This window comes from Rhineura floridana, chromosome 11 (genome assembly GCF_030035675.1).
Source record: "Rhineura floridana isolate rRhiFlo1 chromosome 11, rRhiFlo1.hap2, whole genome shotgun sequence".
NCBI classification, from domain to species: domain Eukaryota; kingdom Metazoa; phylum Chordata; class Lepidosauria; order Squamata; family Rhineuridae; genus Rhineura; species Rhineura floridana.
The window spans coordinates 16,153,387-16,180,979 of NC_084490.1; the positions used below are offsets into that span (position 1 = coordinate 16,153,387).

The 27,593-nt window shown below is 50.1% G+C and overlaps 2 protein-coding genes across 4 annotated transcripts; one reads left to right on the plus strand and one right to left on the minus strand.

Moving 5' to 3' along the window:
* On the minus strand, positions 1–9,482 carry ZNF668 (zinc finger protein 668). Of its 2 annotated transcripts, none has more exons than XM_061588332.1 (2): positions 8,625–9,482; positions 1–5,021 (listed from the first exon to the last, which is right to left on the minus strand). In XM_061588332.1, the coding sequence occupies exons 1-2, from the start codon at positions 8,670–8,672 to the stop codon at positions 3,228–3,230; spliced, it is 1,842 nt and encodes a 613-aa protein (XP_061444316.1). In that variant the 5' UTR covers positions 8,673–9,482; the 3' UTR covers positions 1–3,227. The 2 variants fall into 2 exon arrangements, with proteins under 2 accessions (XP_061444316.1, XP_061444318.1); XM_061588334.1 differs by lacking the exon at positions 8,625–9,482 and adding an exon at positions 8,311–8,409.
* ZNF646 (zinc finger protein 646) lies at positions 8,822–26,998 on the plus strand. 2 transcript variants are annotated; one of them, XM_061588317.1, is made up of 3 exons: positions 8,822–9,270; positions 9,910–11,375; positions 18,173–26,998. In XM_061588317.1, exon 3 carries the CDS (start codon positions 18,309–18,311, stop codon positions 23,301–23,303), a length of 4,995 nt encoding a protein of 1,664 aa, XP_061444301.1. In that variant the 5' UTR covers positions 8,822–9,270; positions 9,910–11,375; positions 18,173–18,308; the 3' UTR covers positions 23,304–26,998. The 2 variants fall into 2 exon arrangements, with proteins under 2 accessions (XP_061444301.1, XP_061444302.1); XM_061588318.1 differs by lacking the exon at positions 8,822–9,270 and having other exon boundaries at positions 9,819–11,375.
* The last annotated feature ends 595 nt before the right edge of the window (positions 26,999–27,593 follow it).

Consider the following 27,593-nt stretch of genomic DNA (forward strand, 5'->3'; position numbering starts at 1 on the left):
CTGAGTCAACCCAGCCTACTCCACCCCACATGCTACTGTGAGCAGGTTATTGGTTTGACACTTCCAGCCACAGGCCGCTTCAGAAAGGGTATTAGTAATCAATGACGTGACTGATTGTGGAAACCCCTTAGCTTCTCCCCCCGCCCTGCACACTCACAAACGGCTGCTCAGAGTGGTGCATAGCAGGGGGAGACAAGCAGTGTGAAGCCCAAAGACACCACAAAGGTACAGAGACCATCACTGGTTCACACGGTTTGCACACATTAGATGGGAAAGCGCACGAGGAGACGCATCTCCTTAGGGCCAAAGGAGAGTAAAGAGCATACATCCAACAAGGGTGCACTCTATACAGATACATGTAGTATCCACACGCAGCCCAAGAAGCTGGCTGAGGTGCTCTGTTACTGGCAGCCACTTCAGAGAAAAGAGCGGTCCCCTTGGGGCTTCTGGGAATACTGGTTCATGGTATGGGCTGCTTAATTTAAATCAGTCTGGGTTTCCCACCCCATCTCTGCTGGCATCACCCAAAGCTTCTTGGGAAATCAAAACAGGCAGCATTCCTCAGCCACACTCTAGGGCCAGGGCCAGGGGGACGAACATATCTCTGGCCTGAGGGCCATATCCCTATTTGGCCCATTTTGAGGGGGGGGGGCACATGCCAGCAGATGTAGCCACCCCATATTCTTGCAGTGCATGCCCTCTTCAGATGATCAAACTGATGGGTAGGGAGAGGGTGATCTGCATCCATATCAGGGTGCTGGGCAGGGCTGGGCAGGCACAGGTTTAAACCTCTGCCCACTGCAGTGGTGTGTCTACTTCTATTTTTGGTCATTGCCACCAAAATCAGCAAAGCTTTGGGGTGAAAGAAGTTCCTTGGAGGCCTGAGCCATGGGTTGTCCACACTGGCTGTCAAGTACAGATGGAGAGCGTATTCCAAACCTTATTTTATGCAGCCCTTCCATGATGAATCTTGAAGCTGCCACATTCCTATCAAAGGCCCTTCATTCTTGATTTTCTCTTTATTTTTCCCAGGCTTTAAAAAGCAATTCTCCCCCCTACCTTTTTTTTTGGTACAGCATCAGGACAACTGAGGCGGTGTTTTATTTGATAAAAATGACTTACAACAATTTGGTAGGCTTCTGCCGTCTGTCTTCCTCTATGTGGAACACTAAAGTCAGAAAGGAATTGCTTTCATTTGCTTTACAGAACGGTAGCTGCATTGGTCTGGTGTACTACGTTTCTTGGAATATTTGAGAGTCATCCCACCAAACCCAGCGTGGCTCACTTCCGAACAGGCCTGCGTAGGACCAGGAAGCCTAATCAGAGGAAGCAATGGTGAAAACTGAAGCAAGGTGGTCTTTATTACAGATCAGTTCATCAGGAACCCCCTTTTCTCTGGGTCTCAGGTTATCCCCAAGGGAATGCGGTCCTTGATACACATGCATAAGGCTGCTCTAGAGCCAAGGTGCAGTACCCCTCTGTATCTTTGGCTCTCTAGATTGCCTGCTCACTTCCTGCCTGCCAATGTGTACATTTTGTGTAAAGCGCCATGCACTTTTGCTGTGGTCCTACTTTCTCCTTGGCTCCTCTTGTCTTCAGTTCCATCTGTATCTCCAACTCTCATTGCCTATTTTGACCCAGTGGCTTTAGCCCTCCCCTTCCTCCTCCTCCTCCTCTCTATTAGAAGTCTCTCCTCATCTCAAACCCTTCTTTAGAGCAGGTGTGGGGAGCCTTTGATCCTCCAGATGTTGCTGAACTACAGCTCCCATCAGCGCCTGCAGGCATGGCCAAGGATGATGGGAATTGTAGTCCAGCAACATCTGGAGTGCTAAAGGTTCCCCATGCCTGTTTCAAAGCCTCCTTTCTAATTAGCTCCTTCTAGTCTCAGTTCTCTTCTCAGCCCTTTCCTCATGCCTTGTTCACCACCTATTTGTTCTTCATGTTTCTCTTTCTTAGACCACACTATACCCTTCCTTCAGCCTTATCCCTAGGCACCCTGTCATTTAGCCAGAGCTTGGAAAAGTTACTTTTTTGAACTACAACTCCCATCAGCCCAATCCAGTGGCCATACTGGTTGGGGCTGATGGGAGTTGTAGTTTTAAAAAAAGGAACTTTTCCAAGCTCTGCATTTAGCTTCTCAATCTCCTGTGCTCTCTTCCTAGCCACCCCCATTTAAATCTCAGCCAAAGTGACAACTTTCCCTCCCCTCAGAAAAGCTGAACTGCAGTTGTTCCTTGAGCATTCAGAGCCATCGCAGCAGCCCAGCCATCCGCATCAGAGGCTTTACCGTCACAAGCGCTATGCAGTACGGATGGTCTAAGACTGCCGTGCTCTTTGCAATAATGGGGTTCAGAGGACAGGCATGGAAAGGAAGAGGAGTCCTGAATTGTGTCCTCAGCTGTGGGACGGGAGCTACAAATAGTAAGGCAAGCAGGCAAGGGGAGTGAAAAGATTTTGGGGTTCTATTACCACTACCCAAAACTTCCCAATCACATACAACTCTGGGTACTTCCCCCCCTTTAAAAAAAAAAACCACAAGGTGTTTATTTGATCTGTTCATACATGCAAGGACAGCATGACTCAGATTTGTAGAGATAATTGTTCTGGAAGCGGATGGGGAGAGGTTCTTTGCATCCCCCCCAACTTTCCCAATTTAACCCTGCTTCCCACCCCCAAAATCACACACAGCATTAAAATTTCAAATGGGCTGATCCTAACAGATGTGCACACACCCAACCGCAGGACCAAATTTTCCCCTGCAGGGGACAGAAGGACACAGACACACAACCACACAACAAAGACAGACGCCCTATTGCTGACCAGGGGATGGTGTGTGTTGAGGGATGTCAATGTTTTAAAAGCATGGTTCGTCCCCTCCTCCCCCCCTCAGCACAGGGGGGGGGGGTTGGTCCAGCAGGTAGGCAAATGTCTATTGGGGAAAGGAGTGGGGCTAGCTAAGGAAACTGGAGCCACACCTACTTATGTAAAGAGGTGGGGCTTATGAAGTGCGGGTAGCCAAGCCCCCTTGTACAAGGAGAAGTGCTTGAGGGGAAGGGGAGAGAGGGGCATACCAAAAGGGGGAGGCATTGAAGGAGTGCTGTCCACAGCACATCATGAGGAAAGAAGGAAAGGCTGTGGGTTCATAAAGGCAAGCCACCTTGGGGGAGGGACCTTGAAACGGGCAAACCAGGTTGCCCAATCACATGTCAGGAAAGAAGAGGTGGAACTTAAGAGGGTTCAGTGAGCGCTTCCGGCAGGCAGTCTGATGGAGAATCCTTATCCGTATCGTCGTCGTGGTGATGGTGGTGGATGTGGGCAGGGAGGAGTGGCTCATAGGTCGTTATGGTAGCAGTCACCACGGTGTCATCGGGGGTCCTGTTTTCCAGGGCCACGTGGGTCTTGAGGTGCTTGCGCAGGTCAGAGGCCCCCAGGAAGGCCTTAGAACAGTGGGGGCAGGCGTGGGGGCGGACCCCCGAGTGGATGCGCTCATGTTTACGTAGCCCAGCCCGATCTGAGAAACCTTTGCCGCATTCCGGGCATGGAAATGGGCGCAGGCCAGGGTGGAGGAGTCGTTCGTGCCGACGCAATTCTTGGGTTGAGGAAAATGCCTCCCCACACTCCCCACAAGCAGGCAACACAGTGGCGACAACAGTGGCTGACTGGTCGCCAGGGAGCGGGTCTTGGTTGCCAAGAGGCGTGGGCTTGCTGTCGTCGTTCTCATTCCCATGGGTGCGCTCATGTTTCCTGAGGCTGGACGACACCACAAAGGCCTTGCCACAGCGGCCACACTTGAACGGTCGCTCACCAGAGTGGACGCGGTAATGCTTTGTGAGGCTGGCCCGCTCGGCAAAGCTCTTGCCACACTCCCCGCACTGGTGGGGGCGCTGCCCTGAGTGCACCAGGAGGTGGCGCTTGAGGTCCCACGAGGCCACAAAGCTCTTGTCGCACTGGGAGCACTTGTGGGGCCTCTCGCCTGTGTGAATGCGCTGGTGCATGGCCAGGTCAGCTGGCTGGCGGAAAGCCTTCCCACACTTGTCGCAGGCGTACGGCTTCAGGCCCTGGTGAGCCCTCTGATGCCTGCGGAAGCTGGAGGGGTCACTGAACATGCGTCCGCACTGTGGGCAAAGGAAAGGCTTCTCCCCAGAGTGGGTGCGCTGGTGACTTTGGAAGGAGGAGAGCTGGGTGAAGCCTTTGCCGCAGAGATTGCAGCGGTATGGCTTGTGGGCTGCATGGATGCGCTGGTGGCAGGCGAGCGAAGAGGAGCGGGAAAAGGCCTTCCCACAGTCCTGACACAGGAAGGGCCGTTCGCCGGTGTGCGAGCGCTCGTGGTTCTTGAGGTCTTTGAGCTCAGCATACGTCTTGTGGCAAACCTCACACTGGTAGGGGCGCAAGCCAGCATGGGTGCGGCGGTGCTTCCGGAACACTGAGGGGTCAGCAAAGCGCTTGCTGCACTCACCGCAGGAGTATGGCTTCTCGCCTGTGTGGGAGCGCTGGTGGATCTTCAGCTTGGAGAGGGTCCCGTACCCTTTGTGGCACTGTTGGCATCGGAAGGGTAAATCTCCGGTGTGGCGGGCCATGTGGACCCGGAGGCAAACTGGCTGCATGAAGGCCTTGCCGCACTCATGGCACACGAAGGGTTTCTCGCCGCTGTGGCTGCGCCCGTGGTTGCGCAGTTCGGGTGCCGTCTTATAGGCCTTGGCACAAAGTTGGCACTGGTAGGGGCGCTCTGTCTGGTGGCTGAGTTGGTGTTTGCGGAGCTGGCCACGGTCGGGGAACTCCTTTCTGCAGCTGGGGCAAGCCAGCTTGCTAGCCAATCCATCGCCAGTGCCGGCCACGTGGGACTTCAAATGACGCAACACTCGTGGCACGCTTGGAAAGGTCTTGTTGCACGTCAGGCACTTGTAACGCCGGCCAGATTGGATGTAGCCAGCCTCTTCCTCCTCCTCTTCCTCAAGCTTCACCTCCACACCCGGCTCCTCCTCTTCCTCCTCCACCTCAGCCATTTTGGGAAAGGCCACCGCCTGAAACAGGAATTAAATGTTACAAGGTTGTCCATCAGAAAAGCCTGTTTTGTACAACTGGTTCAGTGCAGGAAAGATGAGAGTTCAAGATCTCTGTCCCCAGTGCTATGAAACTTCTTGGGTGACCTACAGCCAGTCACTCTTTCAGTCCTAACCTACCTCACAAGGCTGTTGCAAAAGATAAAGGAGTAGCCAACACGGTGCCCTCCGCATGTTGTTGGACTATAACTCCCATCGTCCATAACTACTGGTCATGCTACCTGGGGCTGATGGGAATTGCACGCCAGCAGCATCTGGAGGGCACTGCACTGCACTGGCTGCCTCTGATAAAGAGTGTTTGTGGAGAGGAGAGAACCTAGTACACCGAAATGCGTTTCTTGGATGGAGGGAGGGAGACAAAAGTACAATTATAAATAAATTATTTGGCAACAGCACCCCTCTTCCGCACCCCCAGCAAAAAAGCATGGTCTAGAATTCACATCTTACTTCCAGCAGGTATGAACTGCCTGGGTCTGCATGTGCTCATGCCCCCACTAGGCACAGAAGAGAACACCCTTCCTAGGACTGGCACAGCAACACAAAGCTTCCTGATTGGTCAAGCCTGATGAAAATGCTAAGAGCCTGGGTTCCTGACCTTCTTTGGTCGGTGGCCTCTGTCAGCAGGATTTCAGCTCTCAGGTTACTTGTTTCAGGGCCCCATAGCTTAGAGGAAGCAAACTCCACTTTGATCTGGCCGCAGCTGCCCAGGTCCCTGGCACTACCTTGGGCTTCAAAACTGACACTCGCACAGGGCAAGCAGGGTGTGTGCACGTGTGCGCATTCACACAGGCACAAGGTAGTTTACAATAAAGCAAATTTGTTTTGTTGTTTTGTGCCTTCAAGTAGACTACGACTTATGGCGACCTTATGAATCAGCGACCTCCAACAGCATCTGTCGTGAACCACCCCATTCAGATCTTGTAAGTTTGTGTCTGTGGCTTCCTTTATTGAATCAATAAAGCAAATAGATTTGTAAAAATGCATAAAAGCCAAGGGTTGTTGTGAAGATAAAATGGGGAGGGGAGAACTATGTACACCACTTTTTGAAGGAAAAGGTGGCATATAAATGTAAGAAACAAATCAGAAATAGATAATACTATCCTTTAAGGACACATAACAGCAAATCATGGAATGACAATTATGAATAGCAGCAGCAGTCAGGTCCCTCCTCCTCCAAACACCCACTGAAAAAGATGGAGTCAGAAAGCCCTTGGTAGGGAGCGAGTTCCACATTGTGCTCATAAAAAGAGCCAGCTGGATCAGGTCAAAAGCACCACTTAGTCCAGCATTCTGTTCTCACTGTGGCCAGTCAGACACCTGTACGAAGCCTGCAAACAGGGCCTGACCACCACAGCAACTCTCCCCACTTGCAATTCCCAGGCGAGCAGCACCTGCCCATGTTACGGGCTTGACCATTCTGTTATCTAGCCTCATGAGGTCTAGCGGCCTGTTGCCTCCACCATTATTTAGCCTCCAGAGGTCCTGACCTCAGCGCAGCATCAAGCAATGCAGGAGCTAAGCGACTGGGGGGCACAGAGCCATCCCTCCTCCTAGTCTTGAGGGGGCAACTGCTTTTTACAGCTAGATGCAGCAGAAGCAGAGCCACGAGTTCTGTGCACGTTGTTGAGAAGCAAACACAGTGCAAGCAAGCCAAGTCAAGGGTTAGCAACTGCCCCTTTAATTATTATTTCGATGGCTGTTAAACAATGGGAGCTGCCTGCCCAACTTCAGGGGGCTCCGCTGTTGGATGCTGGAAACCCACTTCTATGGAGATGGGAGAAATTCAGAGTGCTTCTGTGGGTTAAGTAAGGATTCTGAGCCCACCACCGTTGGAGGAAGGGAAAAAATTCATCAACAAAACAAAAACATGTAAAAGCATCCACTAAAATAATAAAAAGAGTGCGGGAACTTAGGAGGCTGCCTTATCCTGAGTCAGACCATTGGTCCATCTAGACTGACTGGCAGCAGCTCTCCAGGATTTCAGAGAGGGGTCTTTCCCAGCCCTACCCAGAGATGCCAGGGATTGAACTGGAGACCTTCTATGTGCAAAGCAGGTGCTCTACCACAGATGGACAGCCCTTGCCCAAAGGGAGGGAGACAGTTCCTCAACAGAGCTCAGTGGTACAGCTATCTGTGGTATAGTGCTTAGAATGCTGGGCTAGTTCCTGGGAGACCAGGGTTCGAATCCCTACTCAGCCTTGAAGCTCATTGGGTGACCCTGGGCCAGTCACTGCCTCTAGCCAACCAACCTCGCTGGGTTGTTGTGGGGATAAAATGAGGGGAAGAACCATGTACGCCACCTTGAGCTTCTTGAAGAAAAGGTGGGCTATAAATGCAAGAATAAATAAATAAATAAATAAGTTTGTGGGGGGGATGTTAACATATATTCCCTATATATATGTTGTGCACCGCCCTGAGAGCCCTTGGGCTGTGGGCGGTATATAAATCGAATAAAATAAATAAATAAAAATATCTGCAAGTTCTTTGCATTGCATGTGGAGTATATCAGCGTGGGTGTCAAAGAGGCCTGTATGGGATCTAAGAGGGCCTTTGGACGAAAGGCGGGGTATAAATAAAATTTAATAATAACAATAATAATAAAAAGAAGCCTTTTCCACAGGCTTCTGTGAAACTAGCAAGAGATGCGTCTGTTCCTCTGACAAAGCGGCAGAGTTCTGGAGTAAAGGAAGCCCCCTTAGCATGAAGGGAGATGCTGGCCTATGGGCACTTTGCAATGAGTATGCAACTAAAAGAAACCACACATTCTCCCTGCCTTATGCAAAACAATTGCAAAATGGGTGTATGTGGTATGAGGACCCGTATCTGGCCCCCAGGGGGAGAGACAGCAAAGGATCGTGTTTTGGAATACGAGTTCAAAATCCAGGAAGGAGGGAAGGGTTGGGGTAGTGAAGGGGTGGAAATGTTGCTTTTCTCTCCTCAGTATGAACAGATGGTGGGTCTCTTTGCAAAACTGTTTGGAAACGTAAGAGCTGCATGAGCCAAGCCACCCTAGATGTTGCCTTAAATTCAGGCTGGTTGGTATCATGCAGCTCTTATGCTTAGTGGGAAGACTACACTGGAAGCCATTACAAACCGATGTTTGCAAAAGATCTTCCTGGGCTAGATAGCAATCCAGAGACACAAAAGGTTTGGTCTGGCCGGATACCCTCCCTGCAAAATGGCTGTCTCTAGGACCAAGGGTCCAAAAATTAAAAAGGAGAAGCCCGCATCTTCTCTACTTTTTACACACGGACTAAAGGATCCCGTCATCTGCCATCAGGTAGAGACCGAAGGTCCTTGGTGTCCGCCTGCGATGTGATGGAGGGCAGAGCAGCGCCTTGCATCAAAGGCAGACGCATCTCAAGAGATCTCTGGCAAAATGGCTGTCTTTAGGACCAAGGGAGGTGGCCGCCGCGGTGAAAGGTGGGAGAATAGGATGCAAAGCGAGGTTTTTCATCAGGCCCGATTTATTTTCTTTTTTAAAAAAATGCATTAATAAATAAAGAGAAAGCATTAAATCACAGCATACGAAAACTGCCAAAAGCTGCATTTTTGCCTCCTTACCTGCTCTCTCCTTTGTCTATTGGCTTTTCCCTTCCTCTGCAATTCCATTAGATGGAGCGCTAGGACCCCGAAGGAAGAAAAGGAAATAGAGGTAGAAGAAGGCGGAGGGAGAGGAGAAAAATGCCTATTTAACCAGCAATTAACTAGGACAGCAGGGATTTAGTTCACATCACCGTCTGGTTCTGTTTTCCTCCAGAATGAAAGAAAATAATTGCATTTTAGATCAAGGGCGGAGACCTTGATCAGTTTCGTTTGATTAAAAGGGACGGGGGTGCCTAAAGTGGGTGAGAGGGCTGGCAGGAAGTGTGGCGTGCTCAGGAATGAAGCGGGGAAGAGGTTCGGAACTGCACAAGACGGAAGTGTGGCATCTCCCCAAGAGAAGCCGAAAAGCAGGGCAAGCCGAGCGAAAAGAGGATGTGTGGCGAGACTGCGGCAGGGAATGGATTGGTTGTTGCACCGACCAGAGTGTGGCATGTCCCCAAAACACTTTAATCGCGCATTTTAAAAGGCTGGTTCCCAGTTTTAGCTTCCTAATTGCGTTGTACGAAAAAAAATCCAGAGACAGGAAATGGGATTTTCTGCCAAGTAACGAGAACTTGGGGGGGGGTGCCTGTGGTCTTTTCTATAGGTCTTGAAGTTTTACTCGGTTTGTATTCTTCCGTTTCTTGTATTCACTACAACGAGCGTTATATTGGGTGGGCAACTTTTCCCCGCATGGAAATGAGGCGGTGGATGGCTTTCACTTGCTTAATTTCTTGTCATTCATGCTGCTGTTCAAGGTACGTGACCCAATTAGGAAAACAGTGGTGATGAGCCTAGACCAATTGCAGTTGTTTCCACGGAAAATCAAGACCCCGAGCCAGTCCTGTATCTGATGTTATCTCTTTCACCCACGAGGAAATATATGTTCCAAGTGGCCTTGTTGTTGTTGGGACGTGTATTTCTGAGACACGCAGCATTGGGCCACCATAGAGATAGAAAATGAAGTGACATTAAAGCGGAACTTCCTGTTAAAACGGAATGTCTCCATTGTCCATTTATTCTCTCCATCCTAGTAGTGCGCCTTGGCGTCGCCCTACTTTTGCAATCTCTATGGCTAAAGGAACCCCTCTATACTTCGCATTGGCAGAGTGAAAGAGCCTTTCAAATTTAGACAGGAACTTCCGGCAAGGAATGCAATAGAGGGAGGCACGCTTACAGAGATACAAAAACTTTAGTCTCACATCACAACCAGGTTTAGGGTTATTTCCGGTCTAACGGAAGCCTCTTCTACTCTAACTTCCAGGGCAAAGTATTGAGGGTTTCACAATGGCGGTGCTAAGAGCTACAGCGATACCACTCTGTGCCCACAGCTAATAATAGTCTGCCGAAGCTTTTCGTGTTTACCCTAAGATCAACCTGTACGTCACTTATGTGAGAGGGAGCATCGCTATAATGGTGCCAAGTTTGGGCGGAAGGCTTTGGGGACTACACCACTTCTCTCTTCAACCATAGACTCACAGGAAGTGAAGCCCCATCCTGATTGGAGGGGGGAAAGCTTTTGTAGGTGTACATTTCCTGTTTCCTAGCAACAAAAGGAAGTATTTGTTGTTGCCCTAGACTCTGTGCCTTCTTAAAATCCAAGTCATTGGATCCCAAGGAAGAAGGTTTTTGGGGGTAATGACCCCTTCGCTTGAGGTGCCTTAGGGAGAAGCAGGGGACGCCTGAGGGGCCAATCTTGCTCTTTGGGGTGCCAGAGGTGAACAAAAAGGGTTGGGCAGCAAGAGTTCCCCTCCCACGTTTTGTTTTTCCTTGCTTGTCTCGAACAAATGAATCCATCGCTCTTTGAGAGGAAGACGACGAGAGTTTTGTATGCCTGTCTGCCAGGAAACTGAGGCAACTACGTGGAACCTCTCTTCTACCTCATGGCTGGATTCTGAGTGAAGTTCGGAGTTCTTTTGCTCATTCCCTACAACTGGAGCCTCTCAACAACTGTGATAGATGACTTGGTACCTCAAATCCTAAGTCTATCCAAAATCTTAGGGGAGGGGGTTGCGAACCTCTCTGTTTCTTGAAGTATGGTTGCTGACCCACTGCCTCTTCCTGCGACCTTGTAGATCCAGACTCCTTGAAGCTTTGTCCATTATGCCTTAGTATAGACAGACTGTACCTGCTCTCTACTAGTTCCTGGGTCATTTGGGTGTCGAACCCCCACAAATGCATTTTTGCTGGAGCTTGTGGATTGAACTCTTACGAAATAATTTTTTTATTTCGTTCCACCTGGGGACCTGCAGTAGTTAAAACTATCTGATGTTAGAGTATGACATTTTTCATCTTTTTAAGTTTGGCGTTAAGACCTTTTGTGAAGTGCATCTGGAGTCTTTCCCTGAACATGGAATTTTGAGCACTGAAGTTAAGTCTCTGTACACTCAGGGTCCTTTTTCAGCATCTTGTCTTTTGACTGTTTCATCTTTCTGTCATGAACTGAAAATGGGACTTTTAAAAATCTCTTGCGTCCTGGAGATCTGTGCATTTCACTTATGGAAAATCTAGGCTACATGTTTAGTGGCTTGAACTCTGAAACAGCCTGTTCCAGTTTAGAAAAGTGACTCCATCACCCCCATATTGCATTTTTAAATTTTATTTTAAGCACAGTTCAATATGCCTGCCTCTTGGACTTTATTCCCTGCCTTTTGGGGGAGGAAATTCATGTTGGTCTCTTGTGTTAGAGAATTGTTGTGCTCATCTGGGATGTTCGGTATAATCTGAGAGGTAAGAAAGCAACATTCATTGCAAGTATGTCTGGAGTCCTACACTGTAACCTTTGTGCTATCTATACTTGTTTATACAGAAACAGACATTATCTCTTTGTGCAAAAGGTGTATTTCTAAGGCAGCTTTACTGCACCCCTAAGTAGAATGTTCATCTTCAAACATGGAGAAAAAGAAGCCATTCTGCCAGTATGAATATGGAAAACACCCAGCTCATTCAACCCTGTTACCTTGTTAAAATAGTTGAGGATAAAGCCCTGAAATCCTGTTTGTGTGAACCCATTACATTTCCATTCTGCTAGGACAGGCAGGCCGGATTCTGACCTCTCCCATCCCATGCGGGTCACTTGGACATAGGGTTGCCAGGTTCAAGGCCTGAGGCTGATCCTGTATCTTTAGGAGAAGAGAAAGTCAGCCAAGTGCAGGTGTTCTTGCAATCCTGTAATGGGAAAAACCACAAGGTGGAATTCTCCCTCTCTCCTCCACAACTTTTAAAGATACAAAAGACCTCTTGGAGGCTGCAACCAAGAGGTCTTCTGTATCTTTAAAAGTTGTGCAGGGGGAAGGGAGAATTCCACCTTGTGGTTTTTCCCATTACAGGGTTGGAAGAACACCTGCACTTGGCTGATTTTCTCATCTCCTAAAGATACAGGATCAGGCCCTGAACCTGGCAACCCTACTTGGACAGGTGGGGCTGCCAGCCAGTCAGTCACCTGAGATGAGCATGACATCTGGTGACAACTGCAAAGGAAATAATTTGAGCAGCCTGGCTTGTACGCTATGCCTGCAAAGAAAGATTTTTTCCTTGGCCGCCTAGCTTGAATTCAAGGCCTGGCTGCAAAGGGAAAATGGTCCTTTGCATCTCTGGCTTGAGTACAAGCTGTGCCTGCAAAGGAAAGATCCTTTTTTGTATCCCTGGTGTCTTCCTTTAAGCTACAGCTTGAACTTTCCCATGACTGATGCCATATGTGATGTCAGGTCCTCGAAAGGTAGATTCTGTTTGCCCAGATTTGCCTGGCAGGCCAACCTCTGAGGCCAAGTGGGCCTAATTCAGAGGTTCCTCACCCCCGAGGAATTTTTGTACATGGAGGTTCCACATAGCTGTCACAGTTGAAAGCTATTGGTAGCCTTTTTTCCATGTATATGTCCAGCCTTCTGCCCCCCTTTGGCCTGGCCTTTGATTAACGAGGGGAGGGGAGGGGAGGGGAGGTGAAGAACCTCAGTCAGGTGAAACCAAACACTCCTCTTGGCTAGCTCCCTGTCTCAATAACCTATGGTTGCACATTTTCCCCTTCCCTTCTCCTCCAGTGTGGTTGTAAGGAGGAAATGATAACATTTATTTATTACAGCTATACCCTGCCTTTCCATAAAAAATGCCTGGGGTAGCTTTCACTTTTGCAGTGCGGTGATGTGTCTGAATTCTAAATTTTGGTTAGTGTTAACAACAGATTATTGAAACAAGTCAGCTTCACAACCCATGGTTTGAAACTAACTTGTTTCAAATGAACCATAATTAAGATCATACACAGTTGTTGGGCTTGAACAAAACAACAAGTTACGACTGAACAGGAACAGAAGTGAGAGTTTCCATACTCCTCCTTGTGGCTGTGCCAGGCAAATGGAAGAGGAGCAGGGGAGCGCAAGAGCCCCAAGTTTGTTCCTGTCACAATAAACCATGGTTTATGATGATGTCTGCAGCTAATGTGTTAAGAATATTTATTTAACAACATTTATATACCACCTGAATGTAAAGACGTCTAAGCGGCTTACCAAAAAAATTAAAGTTATTAATGTTAATTAATTAATTATTAAACATTAAAAACAAGTAATTAAAATATATTTAAAACAATTGAAAGAGCTACTAACTAAAAGATTAAAACAGGCTTACCTAAACAGAAGAGTTTTAAGCAGGTGCTGAAAGAAATACAGTGAAGGCCCCTGCCTGATGTCAGTAGGCAGGGCTTACCAAAGAGTTGGTGGTGCCACACTAAAAGAATGATTTCTTACAAGTGTGGAACGGATATTATGTGGCACCTGTAACTGCCTGTTCCACAGGACGAAGTGCTTGCATGGGCACATATGGGGTAAGGTGGTCTCACTAGTAAACTGGTCCCAAGCTGTTAAGGGCTTTATATATTGGCATTAACAAATTGAACTTGGCCCGGTAGCAAATTGGCAACCAGTGCAGATCTCTGAGCAGAGGTGTTCTATATCCTCATGATCTCACGCCCATCAGCAATCTGGCTGCAGCATTCTGCACTAATTGCAACTTCTGAGTGAAGTGCAAGGGAAGCTCCACATTGAGTGCATTGCAGTAATCCAGTTTGGAAGTCATCAGTGCCTGAACTACTGTAGCTGTAGCACTGAAGCAGGATAGTGGACTTTCAATACCACAACCAGAGCCTGGAAACACCTTTCCCAGCAGCTGGTGTTCAGTGGCATGCTGCCCTTGAACATAATTTGTTCATTTTAATAATAGATGAAACCCCAAAGCTTTCAGGATGCTGAATTCTGCTCTTCGTGAAACTTTCGGTGATTGGAAGCTGCAATTACAGCAGCCCTAGAAATCAGTCTACAAAAGTTGCCTTTCTTTGCCTAGATGTCTCTTCTGGCCACAAAGGACAGAACCCCTCCCCTTTTTTACAGCCACCGTGGAAACAAACATGCAAAAAAAACCCCTTGCCTCTTAACAAACAGAACAGTGGAGGAGGAATGGGATGATCTGTCCCCATTCTACCACCCCGTAGTCTTTCTGTGCTGCGTGTGGAGACAGGGGCTTCCCTTTCCCTGTGGCCAGGATAGAAACCTGGTAGGCTGCTAGAGGAGGGAGAGAGTAATCCATCTCTCCTCCACCAGCCTCTCCTATATGGTGAATGGCTAAACATGAGGCTGATTTGCAGAATGCACATTCCCCGGGCCTAGACTTATAACAACAGAAGAACAGGCCTGCTAGATCAGGCCAGCCTAGTCCAGCAGCCTGTCTTGCAGCAGCCAACCAGATGCCTATGGAAAGCCCAACCTGAGCACGACAGCACTGTTCCCCCCCCCTCGTGGTCTCTTGGCAACTGGCACGCCAGAAGGGTGGAGGTTCAACATAGTCTTATCCGCTACTGCTACTAGCCACAATGGCTATGCTCTGGGCTTGAGGGGACCTTGGGCAAAGGGCCCACTGGTGCGCTTCCCGGGCAGTGGCGGACAGCAGCAGGGCTGGCTCTCGCTGCCGTTGTTGTGGGTGGGCATCTTGGCAAATGAAAATGGTGGCTAGAGCCGAGTACCTGGTGCCACTCCAGAGATCCAGACCAGGGGGAAATTGTTGAAAGAGAGGCCTGGGGCAGGTGTCATTAATGGACCCTGAGAACATTGGCTATCAGCCCTGGTCAAGTTGAACCTCTTGTCCTGCAGAAGGTCCTCCCATGTTTCTTAAGCTGCCTCACTGAGTCAGGCCATTGGCCTACTTAGGAATGTAGGAAGCTGATCCTACCCAGACCAACTATTGGTCAGTCTAGCCCAGTAGCATCTTCTCTGGTTGGCAGCAGCTCTCCACAGTCTCAGGATATCTTTCCCAATGCCTTCTCTCCTCTTTAAAAACAAAGCTGGAGATGTCAGGGAACCGAAGCTGCAACCTTTTGCTTGCAAAGCAAAGATGGAGGGAACTTGTGACCCTCGAGATGCTGTTGAACTTCAGCTCTGATCAGCCCCATCCGGCAAAACCGATTGGCAGGAATGATGGCAGATGCAGTCCAACAACATTTAGAGGGCCACAAGTTCCCTATCCCTGATATAGACTATTCCTGCCTTCCCCGACCTAGTGCCCCTCCAGATGTTTTGCACCACAACTCCCATCAGCCCCAGACAGCGCGACCATTCTGGTTGAGGTTGATGGGAGTTTTCATTTGAAACCTCTGGAAGGGCACCAGGTTGGAGAAGGCTGGGCTATCCTGATTGGCTGCAGGTCTCCAGGACCTCAGCTGGAGGCCATTCAGAGCCCTGATCCCCTTGAGCTGGAGGTACCGGAGATTGCCTCTCCCTGCTCTGCCAGTGAGCCCTTTCTTTCCCCTTGCTTCCAGTATCACTCCCAGAATCCAGGCAGCTCAGGTCATTTGATATAAACAGGGTGCAACAGCCAGACAGCAGAAGTGGATGAGATCAGGAGCAGCTCAGGTTGTGATGCCATTCTCTTTAGACGTAATTTGCACCAACGCGGCGTGTGCTGGATCTCTGTGGGGGAGCTGCCATTCCATTTGGGATCGGAGGGGCTATAGAGGAGCCAGGGTTTGGGGGGGGTGACTGCCAGCCCTTCCTCCTATTGGCTGCTTGATGCAGGGAGGAAAGGGAGTTTCCTGATGAGTCATGGACGGAGAGCGAGTGTTGCTGTTGGGCTGTAGGCAACCAAGCATGCAAAGAGCTGAAGCTGTAAATACCAGCAGGCTTGGGACAGGAGTTGGCGGGAGTTCTGGGGCAAACCCCTGGAAAGGTCAGTTGCAGGCCAGAGGCTGAGTCAGGAAAGTTGCCCTGAGCAGGGCTAGATGAGCCTATAGGTGGGCACAAGAGCTAGACGTCTGGGAGAAGAGCCAGTAAGAGGAACAGGCACATGGAGGCCGTGCAGGCAAGGCCAGGCGTTTCCTAGGCAGATCCCAGAAGCAGGTAAAGTCAGGCTGGGTCAGCAGGAGCCAAGGAGCTGCCAAGGAGCACATTGGCATCTCTTCTTTCTCCTGCTGGTGGCCTCAAGTGGCCTGCAAGAGGCACCAGTGCGCAGAGCCCTGGACACTCTCGGTTCAGATTTTGTCTGATCCTGACAGAGTGGCCAGGGAGAAGATAGGAAGCTAGTGGAAGGGACGAGGGGGAGCAAAAAGAATGGCTCAGGGTGTCCCACATGGCCAGTCTTCCTCACACAGCAGCATGTATTGCCTGGGGGGGGGGGCAAGTCTTCAAACCAGGTGAGGTGCCTGATTTGCTTTTCCTATTAATCATCGCCAGATATTCCCTCAAAATCTTGAGACGGGCTGGCTCACTTGTGGGACCAAGGAAGAAAATAAACGCATGGCTCTTATGATTCCTCCCTCCTTATTTTGCCGCCTCCTTGTTTCCATGGTTCTCTCTAAAACAATGAGGACTAGCAACATATACCGCAGTCCTGCATCCGGCTTTGTGTCCTAGTTCTACATATTTGTTTTTAACTCTAAGCAAAGGCTTAGGGTAATAACAGGATTTTTAAAAGATAGTAGCATTGAGAAAAATCTATCATTTAAAATCTAGAAAATATCTTATTAATACATTAACTGTGAAAGAGTCCACAGCCCAATAAAAAGCTTTCTCCAGCCTGATGCTGCGCAGCTGCTGTGGGCTGCATCTGCATCAGGGCTGTGCTGGCTGAGGTCAGAGGGCCAACTGGATTTTCTGAGCCCAGGACACTGTATATGGATTGGGCCGTCCACCACACCTATGAAAGAGAGCACAAATTTGCATGTGCTCTGTGCCATATGCAAGTTCACGCAAATCTATGCTTTCTTTTATGGGTGGGGCAGAGGGTCCCAAAATAAATCAGGGGCCACACATAAACAAAAAGAGGCCTGAGCAAACAGAATATCAGTAGGTAAAGTTCCCCCTATAATTGCATTTGCATACTAGAAAAGGCTTAACGTTGAATTTCTGCCTGCCACACAGCTGTTAAGGGCACAAGAAACCTGCTGTCTCTGAATGCCAACCCTAAACCATGCAAAGGACTCAAGTTGTAAACCAGTTAAGCTTCTGTAGGTCTTTCAGCATTTGATCTTAGGCTGGCAATACTACATCCAACGCAAGGCCAGGAATGGTATTTCATTCTTCAAGAAGAGATGTAAGATTTATGCCAACCAAGCTTAAGATTTCTGTGCTTGGATATGTTGAATATTAAACTGGGGGGAAAGCAAGCAGTTTATTCTAAGAGCATTTGTCGTGGCTGTTTGTGTCTACCTCCTAATAACTGCAACAATGCTATCAGCATGTCAAATGAGCCAGATTTTTCTGAGCAAAAAGGATTTAAGCCTTTGACCTGAATGTACAGTAGGGCCCTGCTAATAGGCGGGTTAAGGACCAGGCCCCCCACCGTAAAGTGGAAATCGCCGTAAAGCGGGGCCCCATAGACCATAATGGGCCGCATCGAGCGAAAATGACGTCAAAATGACGTGAAAATGGCACGCGATGGAAAAAACCCACCGTATTAGCAGAACAAGCGCTGTAAGAGCGGGGCCTTTCCCTAATTGAAAACCACTGCATGAACGAAGCGCCATAAAGTGGAACACTGTAAAGTGGGGCCCTACTGTACTCATTTATGCGTTTATAACAGCAGCAGCCGTTGGCTCCCAAGAATCCCCCTATTTTTTTCCCATGGCTGGGAAAACAGTTATTCACCCCTCCTGCCCCCAATGCTACTGCTGCAGTCAGCTTAACAGCCCCACAGCTGCATTTCCTTTCCCCAACGAAACCCAGCAAGCCCAGTGGGCTACACTGCAGGGTTGTCATACAGGGAATTACTTTGCAGGGCTGATGTAACGGATGGCCTCTCAAGCTGTTTCCTGTCAGTGTAGGCAATACTGAGTAAAGTGGACAAATGTTCGGACTCAGAAGGCAGCTACGCTCCTGCCTTTGAAAGAATTTACATTCTGAATGGGTTGGGAGAGGGAAGATCATCCAGATTCATGGATCAGCTTCATCTGATCTGCAGGATTGCTGTTGCTTCCTCCATAGTGTGGTTGCAATGATACTCAGTCTGCTCAATCAGGCTTGCTCATCTCTTTTGTCCTTGCTTTGTCTCCATAGGTCTTGGCATCGGAACGTTTGGGGAAGAAAGAAGAACCCGACCTTGAGGCAACACAATGGGACCGTGTTGCACCCCAGGACGCCCGGGGCCTCATCTTTAAAAAAGCCAGCAGGACGTCGTCTTCTGACCTGAGCAATGGCTGAAGGGGATGCTGCCCTGACCTGCGAGGAGTCCGTCGGGCAGGAGGAACGCCCGTACAAGTGCAAGCAGTGCCCACGGAGCTACCGCCACGCTGGCAGCTTGGTGAACCACCGGCGCACCCACGAGGTGGGCCTCTTCTGCTGCCTTCTGTGCCGCAAGGATTTCTCCAACCCTATGGCTCTCAAGAGCCACCTGCGCACCCACACGGAAGAGAAGCGCTACAAATGCCGGGGCTGCGGTCGCGGTTTCCGGGCCTTCTCCCAGCTTACCGGCCACCACTGCCCGGCCCATGGCAACCGGGACCAGGAAGAGGAAGAGGGAAGTAACGGTGGGAGCTACACCTTCCAGAGGGGCCAGGACACTTCTTCATCGGACGCTGATACTTATTCTGGGATGGAAGGCAGCAGCGGGAACCTGCTGACCAACCTAGAGAAGTACATTGCCGAATCGGTGGTGCCCGCTGACTTTTCTCAGCTGGAGTTCCCAGTCAAGATGGAAGTGGAAGCAGAGGAGCTTCTCCCGGCGCACCAAGGGGAGGAAGAGGAGGAGGAGGAAGAGGAGGCAGGGCTCAAGGCCGCCGTAGCGGAAGAGCGGCGCTACAAGTGCAACCAATGTGACAAGGCCTACAAGCACGCCGGCAGCCTGACCAATCACAAGCAGAGCCATACGCTTGGCGTGTACCAGTGTGCCATGTGCCACAAGGAGTTTTCCAACCTCATGGCGCTCAAGAGCCACACTCGCCTCCATTCGGAGTATCGGCCCTACAAGTGCCGTTTTTGCCACAAAGCTTTCCGGCTGCCCTCTGAACTACTGAGCCATCAAAAAGCCCACGACGAGGACGAGAGCAAGACAACGGGCCTGTCAGCCTGGGAAGGCTCGGAACACGGCATTTGGGAGGAGGACTCCATAGAGACCTTGGCAAAGCTGGATATTTATCAGCCTCCGCCAGCGGGCACACACTTTGGAGACAGTGTCCCTTGTAGCCTGAAAGACACCTCCAAAGCAGGAGGTGGCGAACGTCGTAACCCAGACGGGGAGCTTTGTGTCCGCTGTGGTGAAACCTTTGCTGATGACAGAGAGTTGAAAGGACACAGCTGTCTCTATCCGGTTGAAGCCGATGAAGAGGAGGATGAAGGCAGCAGTCCCTCGCAACCAGCACCTGGTTCCAATGGAGCCTGGGAAGCAAGCTTGAAAGGCGAGGAGGGTTATCCCCTATTTGAAGAACGGCCCTTCCGGTGCGGGGATTGTGGCAGGACTTACCGCCATGCAGGGAGCCTCATCAATCATAAGAAGAGCCACCAGATCGGGGTGTACAGCTGTACCGTCTGCTCGAAACAGCTTTACAACTTGGCTGCCTTGAAAAACCACTTGCGGGTCCACCTCAAATCCAAGCTTGGCTCATCAGCTCCGGAAGAAGCCTACCAGCGTGGGTCCGCCATTTTGGACTCGCCAAGGCTGGAGGACGGCCACAGGGATCTTGGAGACCGCAATCTGCAGCCCCCAGAAGTCTGGAGAGGAGCCTCCTGCCCAAAGGAGGAAGAAGAAGAAAGGGGCGCTGGAGAGGAAGAGCGGCCTTACCGGTGTGGGGACTGCGGGAGGAGTTACAGGCACCGCGGCAGCCTTGTGAACCACCGTCACACCCACCAGACGGGGGTCTTCCAGTGCTCCATTTGCCCCAAACAATACTCCAACCTGATGGCCCTCCGGAATCATGTACGTGTACACTTGCGGGCAGCCCGCATGCGTGGCAGAGAGCATGGGGTTGGCCTGACGTGCAGCAGTTGCGGAGAGAGCTTCGAGGAGGAGGCTGAGTTCCACTTCCATCAGCTTCGCCACTTGCCATATACAGAAGACACAGAGGCAGCAGCGATTTCCAAACTCGGAGTCTTTCACCCCCAGGAGGCAGATCTTCTTCAGGCTATAAGGCAAGATGTGGAAGCTCTGGAGAACGGAGCAGCTGTGGCTGAGGATGTCCTTCCTTCCTCGGAGATGGTGCACGTCTGCCCCCAATGCGGGATGACTTTCGCCAGCGTAGTCGGCCTACAGGATCACACCGCACAGCACAGAAGTGAAGGGGAATGGCCAGAAGGGACGGCCGAGAGGACCGAGTCCCCCGTTCCTATCCTGCGGCTCTACGGGTGCGATCTGTGCGGCAAATCATACCGGCACTCAGGGAGCCTCATCAACCACAAGCAGACCCACCAGACGGGTGACTTCAGCTGTTCACTCTGTGGCAAGCGCTTCCAAAACGTAGCCTCGCTGAAGAGCCACTTGCGTGGGCACCAGAAGCCCAGGCAGGTGCCGTCCGGGGTTTCAGTGCCTGCAAATGAGGACGAGGATGCTGAAGCTGAAGATGGAGCCGCTGTGCCCGGGATGCTGCTCTCAGGAGACGAGCTGAAAGATAGCTCTGACGTTCTGGAAGAAGGTGCTGCAGTGAATGGCTGGCAGTCTCAGTCGGAAGCTCCCTCACCGTTGCCAGGCGATGCTGAGGTGCTCCCCTATCCCTGTGAGCAGTGCGGGCTGGCCTTTGACCAGGTGAGCAGCTTGATGAGCCATAAGCAGACCCACCAGCTTGGCATCTACCAGTGCTCCCTCTGCCCCAAAGAATATTCTAGTCTTCTGGCTCTGAAAAGCCACTTCCATGGGCACGCCAAGGCCACAGCATCCAGCCGGGGCAGCCCTGGCAGCGATGGGAGTGCCGAGGAGCAGCCGTTTCTCTGCAGCCTCTGTGGCATGATTTTCCCCAGCGAGGAGGACCTTGAGCACCATCATAACCTCTCGCACGAAGAGGGCGAAACCCAGGGGGATGAGCAGGAGGCGGCGCTGAAAAGGGAGGCAGAAGAACAGCTGGATGTGGTGGGGGATCAAGAAGAAGAACAGCTCCTCTCTCACATCTGTGGCTATTGTGGTCAGACATTCGACGACATGGCCAGCTTGGAAGAACACAGCGAGGGGCATCAGGAGGAGAAGGCTGCGGCCTTGGCTGACACGTCCATTCAACTCCGACGAGCCTCACGCCTAGAGGGGGACCAGCAAACTGCACCCCCGATGGAAGTGTTGGCTGCTACCAGCGAATCCCTGGACAACCGGCCTTATGCCTGCAGTCAGTGCGGCAAAACTTACCGACATGGTGGCAGCTTGGTCAATCACAAAAAGATCCACCAAATTGGAGATTACCAGTGTGGCTTCTGCTGCAGACAGTATCCCAATCTGTCTGCCTATCGGAACCACCTCCGGAACCATCCGAGATGCAAGCTGAATGGCAGCGTGCCGGAACTCCGGCAGCCAGTCCATGCAGGAGGAGGGGGGGCATCTTCTGGTTGTGAGACACCAAAGGAGGAGTCCCTTGATGGGAAGATTGTGGTGCAGCAAAAGGGAGAAGATCTGCCAAATACTTCCTCCCCCTCCTCCTCCTCCTCCTCTTCTCTCATGTCTCCTGTTGTAGAGGAGAGATCAGAAGAGGAAGTGTTGACTGCTAGCCAATCAGCGAATAGAGATATCCAGGTGTGTGACGTCTGTGGGGAGGCGTGTGAAGGGAAAGTACGACTGGAGGCCCATCGGACCTTACATTTTGCCCAAGAGGATGGGAAAGAGGAGGAAGTGGCAGGCGAGGAAAATGGTGGCCCTTGTGCAGATGAGGAGGGCTCCCCTTTGGAGCGCCCCTTCCAATGTGACATTTGTGGGCGGAGCTACAAGCATGCAGGCAGCCTGATAAACCACAAGCAGACGCACAAGACGGGCCTTTTCCATTGCGGTGTCTGCCAGAAGCAGTTCTATAACCTCATGGCCCTCAAGAATCACAACCGCACACACTTTGAAACCAAGCGCTACCGGTGCCCTGAGTGCCCGAAGGCCTTCCGGCTCCAGAAGCAACTGGCCAGCCACCAGCAGGTGCACCGTGACCGGAAGCGGGATCCCTCCTCTTATCCTTCCAGGAGGCCCACTCATGCTAAGCGGGCAGGCAAGGCCAAAAATTCAGCCCATTCTCTCAGTGCTGCCAAGCGCCGCCCGGATCCCGAAGAGCGTCCTTTCCAGTGTGGGGAGTGTGGGCGCACGTACCGCCACGCAGGCAGCCTGCTCAACCATCAGAAGAGTCACAAGACTGGACACTTTACTTGCACCCTGTGCTGTAAGGCCTATCCCAATCTCATGTCTCTCAAGAACCACCAGCGCATCCACTACGAAGTGAAACGCCACCAGTGTCTTGATTGCGGCAAGGCCTTCAAGTGGCAACGGCAGCTTCTGAGGCACCAGCGCCGGCCCCACCCTTGCAGCCAGAGCCCTCCAGGACACAAGCAGGAGAGGGGCAAAGCTGTTTCTCCAAGGGAACAGGAGAGTGGCCCTGGAGAGGCTTCTCGTAGCTCTTTCCAGTGCCAGGCGTGCCCCCAACACTTTCCCAACCACGCTTTGCTAAAGAAACACAGCCGCACGCACACAAAGAAACGTTTTCTGTGCTCGGAGTGCGGCAAGGCTTACCGAGCCTCTAAGGGTCTCATGCGCCATTTGAGGAGACATCAGTCCAAGGCGGCAGTGGATGTTGCTGGAGATCGTAGTGGCTCCTCCTCCTGCTTTGTGGCAGCCAACAAGCCGCTGGAGGAGCGGCCATACAAGTGTAACAGTTGCGAGCGGACGTACCGCCACGCTGGCAGCCTCCTCAACCACAAGAAGGCGCACGCCACTGGCCTCTACCACTGCCCCACCTGCCAGAAGGAGTTCTACAACCTCCTGGCCCTCAAGAACCACCTTCACATCCACATGGACAAGAGACGCCACCGTTGCCCCCGTTGCGGCAAAGCTTTCCGGACCGCCCGGCGCTTGGCTGCCCATGCCAAGGCCCATAGCGGGCTGAAGGAAGAAGGGGCATTTGCCTGCACTGTCTGCTCAAAGAAGTTCTTCCACCAGCTCAGCTTCCGGAAACACCAGTTGTTGCATGCCAAGGACGATGGGTGTCCCGCCACTGGGGACGGTGTCCCTGGGGAAGTGAGCTGAGAGGTTGTCAGCACACATGTCTCCATGTGTGCCAAGGATTGTATGACAGGGAGATCAAAGTACAGGGAAATTGGGAAGGCTGTGTGAGGAGCTGTCCCGATCTGAACAATTGTCCATGCGTTGAAAATACAACAACGAAGAGGGACAGTATATACGGGGCACAAAGGAGTGCATCAGTGGGTGAAAATATAGAGGAAACTGGGTACATGATTCCCATCCTCGTTAGAACATCTAGTCAGAAGACACTTTTGAGGTGGGGGCAAACTTTCTCCCTTAAAGGAATGTTGTACTGAGCACTCCAACCACACCCCCTTTGTGTCCCTTGAAAATGCTTCCCCACAGCAACTCCTACCTTTTTTAGTCTTGGATCCTGTTTTGAAAACTGAATTTTAGCACCCTTGGAACCTTCCAAGCATGTGCTTAAACTGCTTATTGATTTGAGTTTTCAAACTGTTTTTTATACTTTTAAAATCTGTTCTGAAAGTCAGATGAATAGCAAGTTCACGTTTAAGCCACGTATGGTATTTAAATTCCTGGTTTTTAAAAAAATAAATAATAACAAAAGTACTGTCCTAAAAGAAAAACAAACCGGCAGTTTGCTCAGTTTTAGTTGACGAACAAGAATAAAACCAACACCTTTGGTGTGGAGTAACTCTTTTGATTACTACCTCCTTAACTGGAAAAATTGTATACGTCTCCTTGGTGTGAAAGGAAGTTTTTCAAACGTTGAAATTTATAACTTTTGATCTCTTTCAAAACAGGTTCTGAAAAAAGAAATTGTCACTCAAAGATTATTGTGTTAATTAGAATTGATTCCTAGAGGTGACTGATGGAAAGCTTTGGGTTTAGGAGAGGGAACCTAATTCTTCTTGGCAAAATTGGAACTGGAACGCTCTTCTGAGCTAACGCGAGAGCACAGCCAATGAAAATTTCACCTCCTGAAAGCAATTGGGCGAGTTCTTTATAGTCCTAACCCTCAGGAAAAAAAGGTGGCTTTGCAGATGCCATCATCTGTCAGTCCATATTTCCTCTACGGCCATCTTCTCCAGCCTTGTGGCACAAGGACTATCAGATCTGTAGAGAATTTGGCACGCCCCCACCTAAGGCCGTCTGCACCAGAGGAAGAAAGAGAAGATACCAAATGCAGGAACAAAAGTGCTTAAAGGAGGGAGGGGGAGACCTCAGGTGTGCAGAGAAGACAATTTATTGCCCAACACTTGTTCAGCTGTCATAAGTCTCCCACAGGGATGATTCTCGGGGCCAAACAAAGCGCAGTGTTTTATCATGTAGTTGTGTAAAATTCATGTTTTCTTTAACCCATTGATGCTATGGGAGGGCCCAAGCTAGATCAGACCGGGGTGAGGGGGGATTACCCCTTTGCCCTACTGTGGACTCAGTCAGAATTCCCCGTCCCTTGCCATGCCTGTTGCAGCAGGAAAGAACACACACGGCCCCTGTGCTGTCCGTTGGTTTAAAAAAGTGAACTGTGCAGTGCCACAGCTACATGGCAAATGTCACGTCTAGTTTGGCCCCGAGTCGGCTATTTTGAGATGTGTAGAGGAACTGAATCTGGGTCAGGGTGCTGAAAAGTATCAGGATTGCAGCTGGTGTGTGTGTGTGGAGTGGATGTCGCCCTTTTCCTCTGCCACCACCATCCGGAGGAAAATCCCTTCTCTCCAGAAGGCATTTGCAGCAATGACGGCTGGTGTCCTTTGAGGCTGGTTGGCGGGAAATAGAGAGGCCGACAGTAGGTGGAGGCAGAGCCAACTCATGCTGGTTGCGTCCCCATCTTCCTTCCTGCTGAGTTCTATAATGGCAACACTGAGGCTACAGGAGAGGAGGCTGGCAGCCAGTGCAATCCCCTGGACTGAGTGTAAGGCAGGCAGGTGGGGGCTGGCTGAGGGCAGACCAAGGCTGGTGGGGCAGCGCCCCATTTGCCCTACTGGACCGGCTGATTTCCATCAAGGGCGGGGAAAAGAGCCTTCCATGCCTAGTACATCCCAGTAATTATCAGCTCTCCCACCCAGCTTGATGATAAACCTACATCTTTAATACAAAGGTTCATTATCATCACATCTAGTTCAGTTCAGATCTAGTGGCCCCCAAGTCACCCCTGAGGTAGTGACACTTGAAGCTTCACATTGTCTTCTGTGTCCCTTTTGAGGTCTCCTCCCCTTTTGTTCCTTCTGCCCTGGCAAAAATGTGATGGCGCTAAGGAGAAGAATAGATGCAGCCAGCCCTCTGCCGGCTGAAGCAAGCCCCTTTGTGTGAGGCTTGAGCGTGGGCCTTGAGAGAAGAAGCAAGGGCTTCTCTCAAGAGAACTTCTGGAATATTTTCTTGGCTTGATCTCTTAATCCCGTTGTTTTCAATGATAAATTTTGGTTCTCTTCAAGGCTCAGAATGGATAACCAGACATGCAGGACAGTCACCTGGTAGATCGCTATTGGGGCTGTACTGCGTCAGACTGCCGGTCAGGAATTGTATTCAGATTCCTCCCTGCTTCTTGAAAACTAGCACATCAAGAAGGTGGCCACACTAGACCTTTGCTCCCTAATGTGCTAGTTTTCTAAATACAGTAAGGGTTTTTTTTTAAAGCCTCCTCTCCACCACCACCCCGGTCTGAAGTGGTACAGTCCCAGCTGGGTACTACCAGGTGATTATGGTGATTGCATAGATGGACTCTTACCCATGTGATCTAAAACTTGTAAAAGGTATGGTCATGTTTGTAGTGATCAGCCATTAAGAGCATGGGGCAGGGGATGGGGAATCATTTCTAAAGAATCTTTTATTTGAAACAAGAGGACTAGAAACTTGACTCTTGCCAGTCTTTCCTCTTCTGTTGGGGGTTGGCATGGACAAAAGGTTCACTGCTGCTCCGAGGCCAACTCCATGTTTTTCACATCTAGGCAGAATTTCTCAGCCCGTCACAGATAAACCTGTGCACGGTGCAAATGTCCGAGTGAAAGCCATCCCAATTCTTCAGTGACTCAGTTCAGAGAAAGAGTAGTCATTTTTAAGTAGTTGAGAATTCTCAATTGTGATGAACGTTTTATAGAATTTCTAACATAGTTGGGTAATATTTTTTATTGGGGCGGGCGGGACATATATATGTGTTTGTTTATTTTGTCAGCTGAAACATGCTTCTCCCTCCTCAGTTTTTATTTTTATGACACCCAAATGTACTAAACTCTGAAGTTCTTCTAGTCCTGTTTTATGCTGCTGTTTTCAACAACTGACATTTTGGCTTATGGTCAGCAAAGACCCAATACGATATTAAAATAATTTTGTTCTGATTTCTTGTTTTGAGATGCTTCTCCCCCTAGCCCCTCTTCTTCCTCCTTAAAACAGTTCTCTAAATATCACCAGTATGTACTTAATGTGCACTTCACTGTGAACGTTGCTGGGGGAAAAATTTTTTTAAGGGGGTGGTGGTGGAAACAAAACATTTAAAACATAAGAAACCATTTTCCTTTCCTCACCTGCTCTAATATACTAGTTCTCAGTGTCCTTCCAGAGATGATGGGGCAACATGCGGAGTCCTCCTCCTCCCTCTATCTCCCCCCCCCCATAGACACCCTACCCTGCGGGTTTTGCCCAGGTACTGTAATAGGACAGAATCAATTTCTGAGGGTGTTTGGCGCCACCTGGTGGCCATACCTGATCTGTGAAACACTTAACAACTGCAAATAAATTGTTCTTGGTTTCTAAAAGAAGTTTCCTCTCTCTTTGATTTGCTTTCTTTGTCAAACTGACTAGAAACTTTAGCAGAGCAGGAGAAAGCCCCGTTGGTTTAACCATGGGTATCCAGAGGCCCACATTCATAAAGCTTCATTGGGCAGAAAAGGGCAAGAAAGGATAGCCTAAGCGTAGATTTAATCCTGGGGCAATCTGCTTGTAGGCACTCCCTACTGTGTATAAAGTTTGTCTTTAGACACTGTGGATGGCTGCTAGGAAACAGGACATAACTCTGTGCTCCAAAAGCCAAGTCCTTCACACTTGTGAGTACACGCAAGCCACATGACTCAGGTGGGAGGGGTCTTTTAATTTGTGGGTCTTTGTCATAACTTCCATCCTTCCAGATGAGCATGTGACTAGGCTGGAGAAGTCTGATCCTGCGTGCGCCTAATCAGAAGCTGGTCTCATTCAATTATTCCCAAGTTCATTACTATTATTTATTTAGTTATTAGATTTATATCCTGCCCTTCCTCCCAGTAGGAGCCCGCTTATTCCCAAGTGCTGAAGGCAAGTAAGGGGTGACGTGATGGAAGTGTACAAAGTTATGCATGGTGT

Excerpts from the sequence above, each read along its gene's own strand:
- ZNF668 (XM_061588332.1), bottom strand. The coding sequence starts at position 8,672 with ATGGAATTGCAGAGGAAGGGAAAAGCCAATAGACAAAGGAGAGAGCAG. Across the intron at positions 5,022-8,624 it reads ATAGACAAAGGAGAGAGCAG|GCGGTGGCCTTTCCCAAAAT; the intron begins GTAAGGAGGCAA and ends TTCCTGTTTCAG.
- ZNF646 (XM_061588317.1), top strand. The coding sequence starts at position 18,309 with ATGGCTGAAGGGGATGCTGCCCTGACCTGCGAGGAGTCCGTCGGGCAG.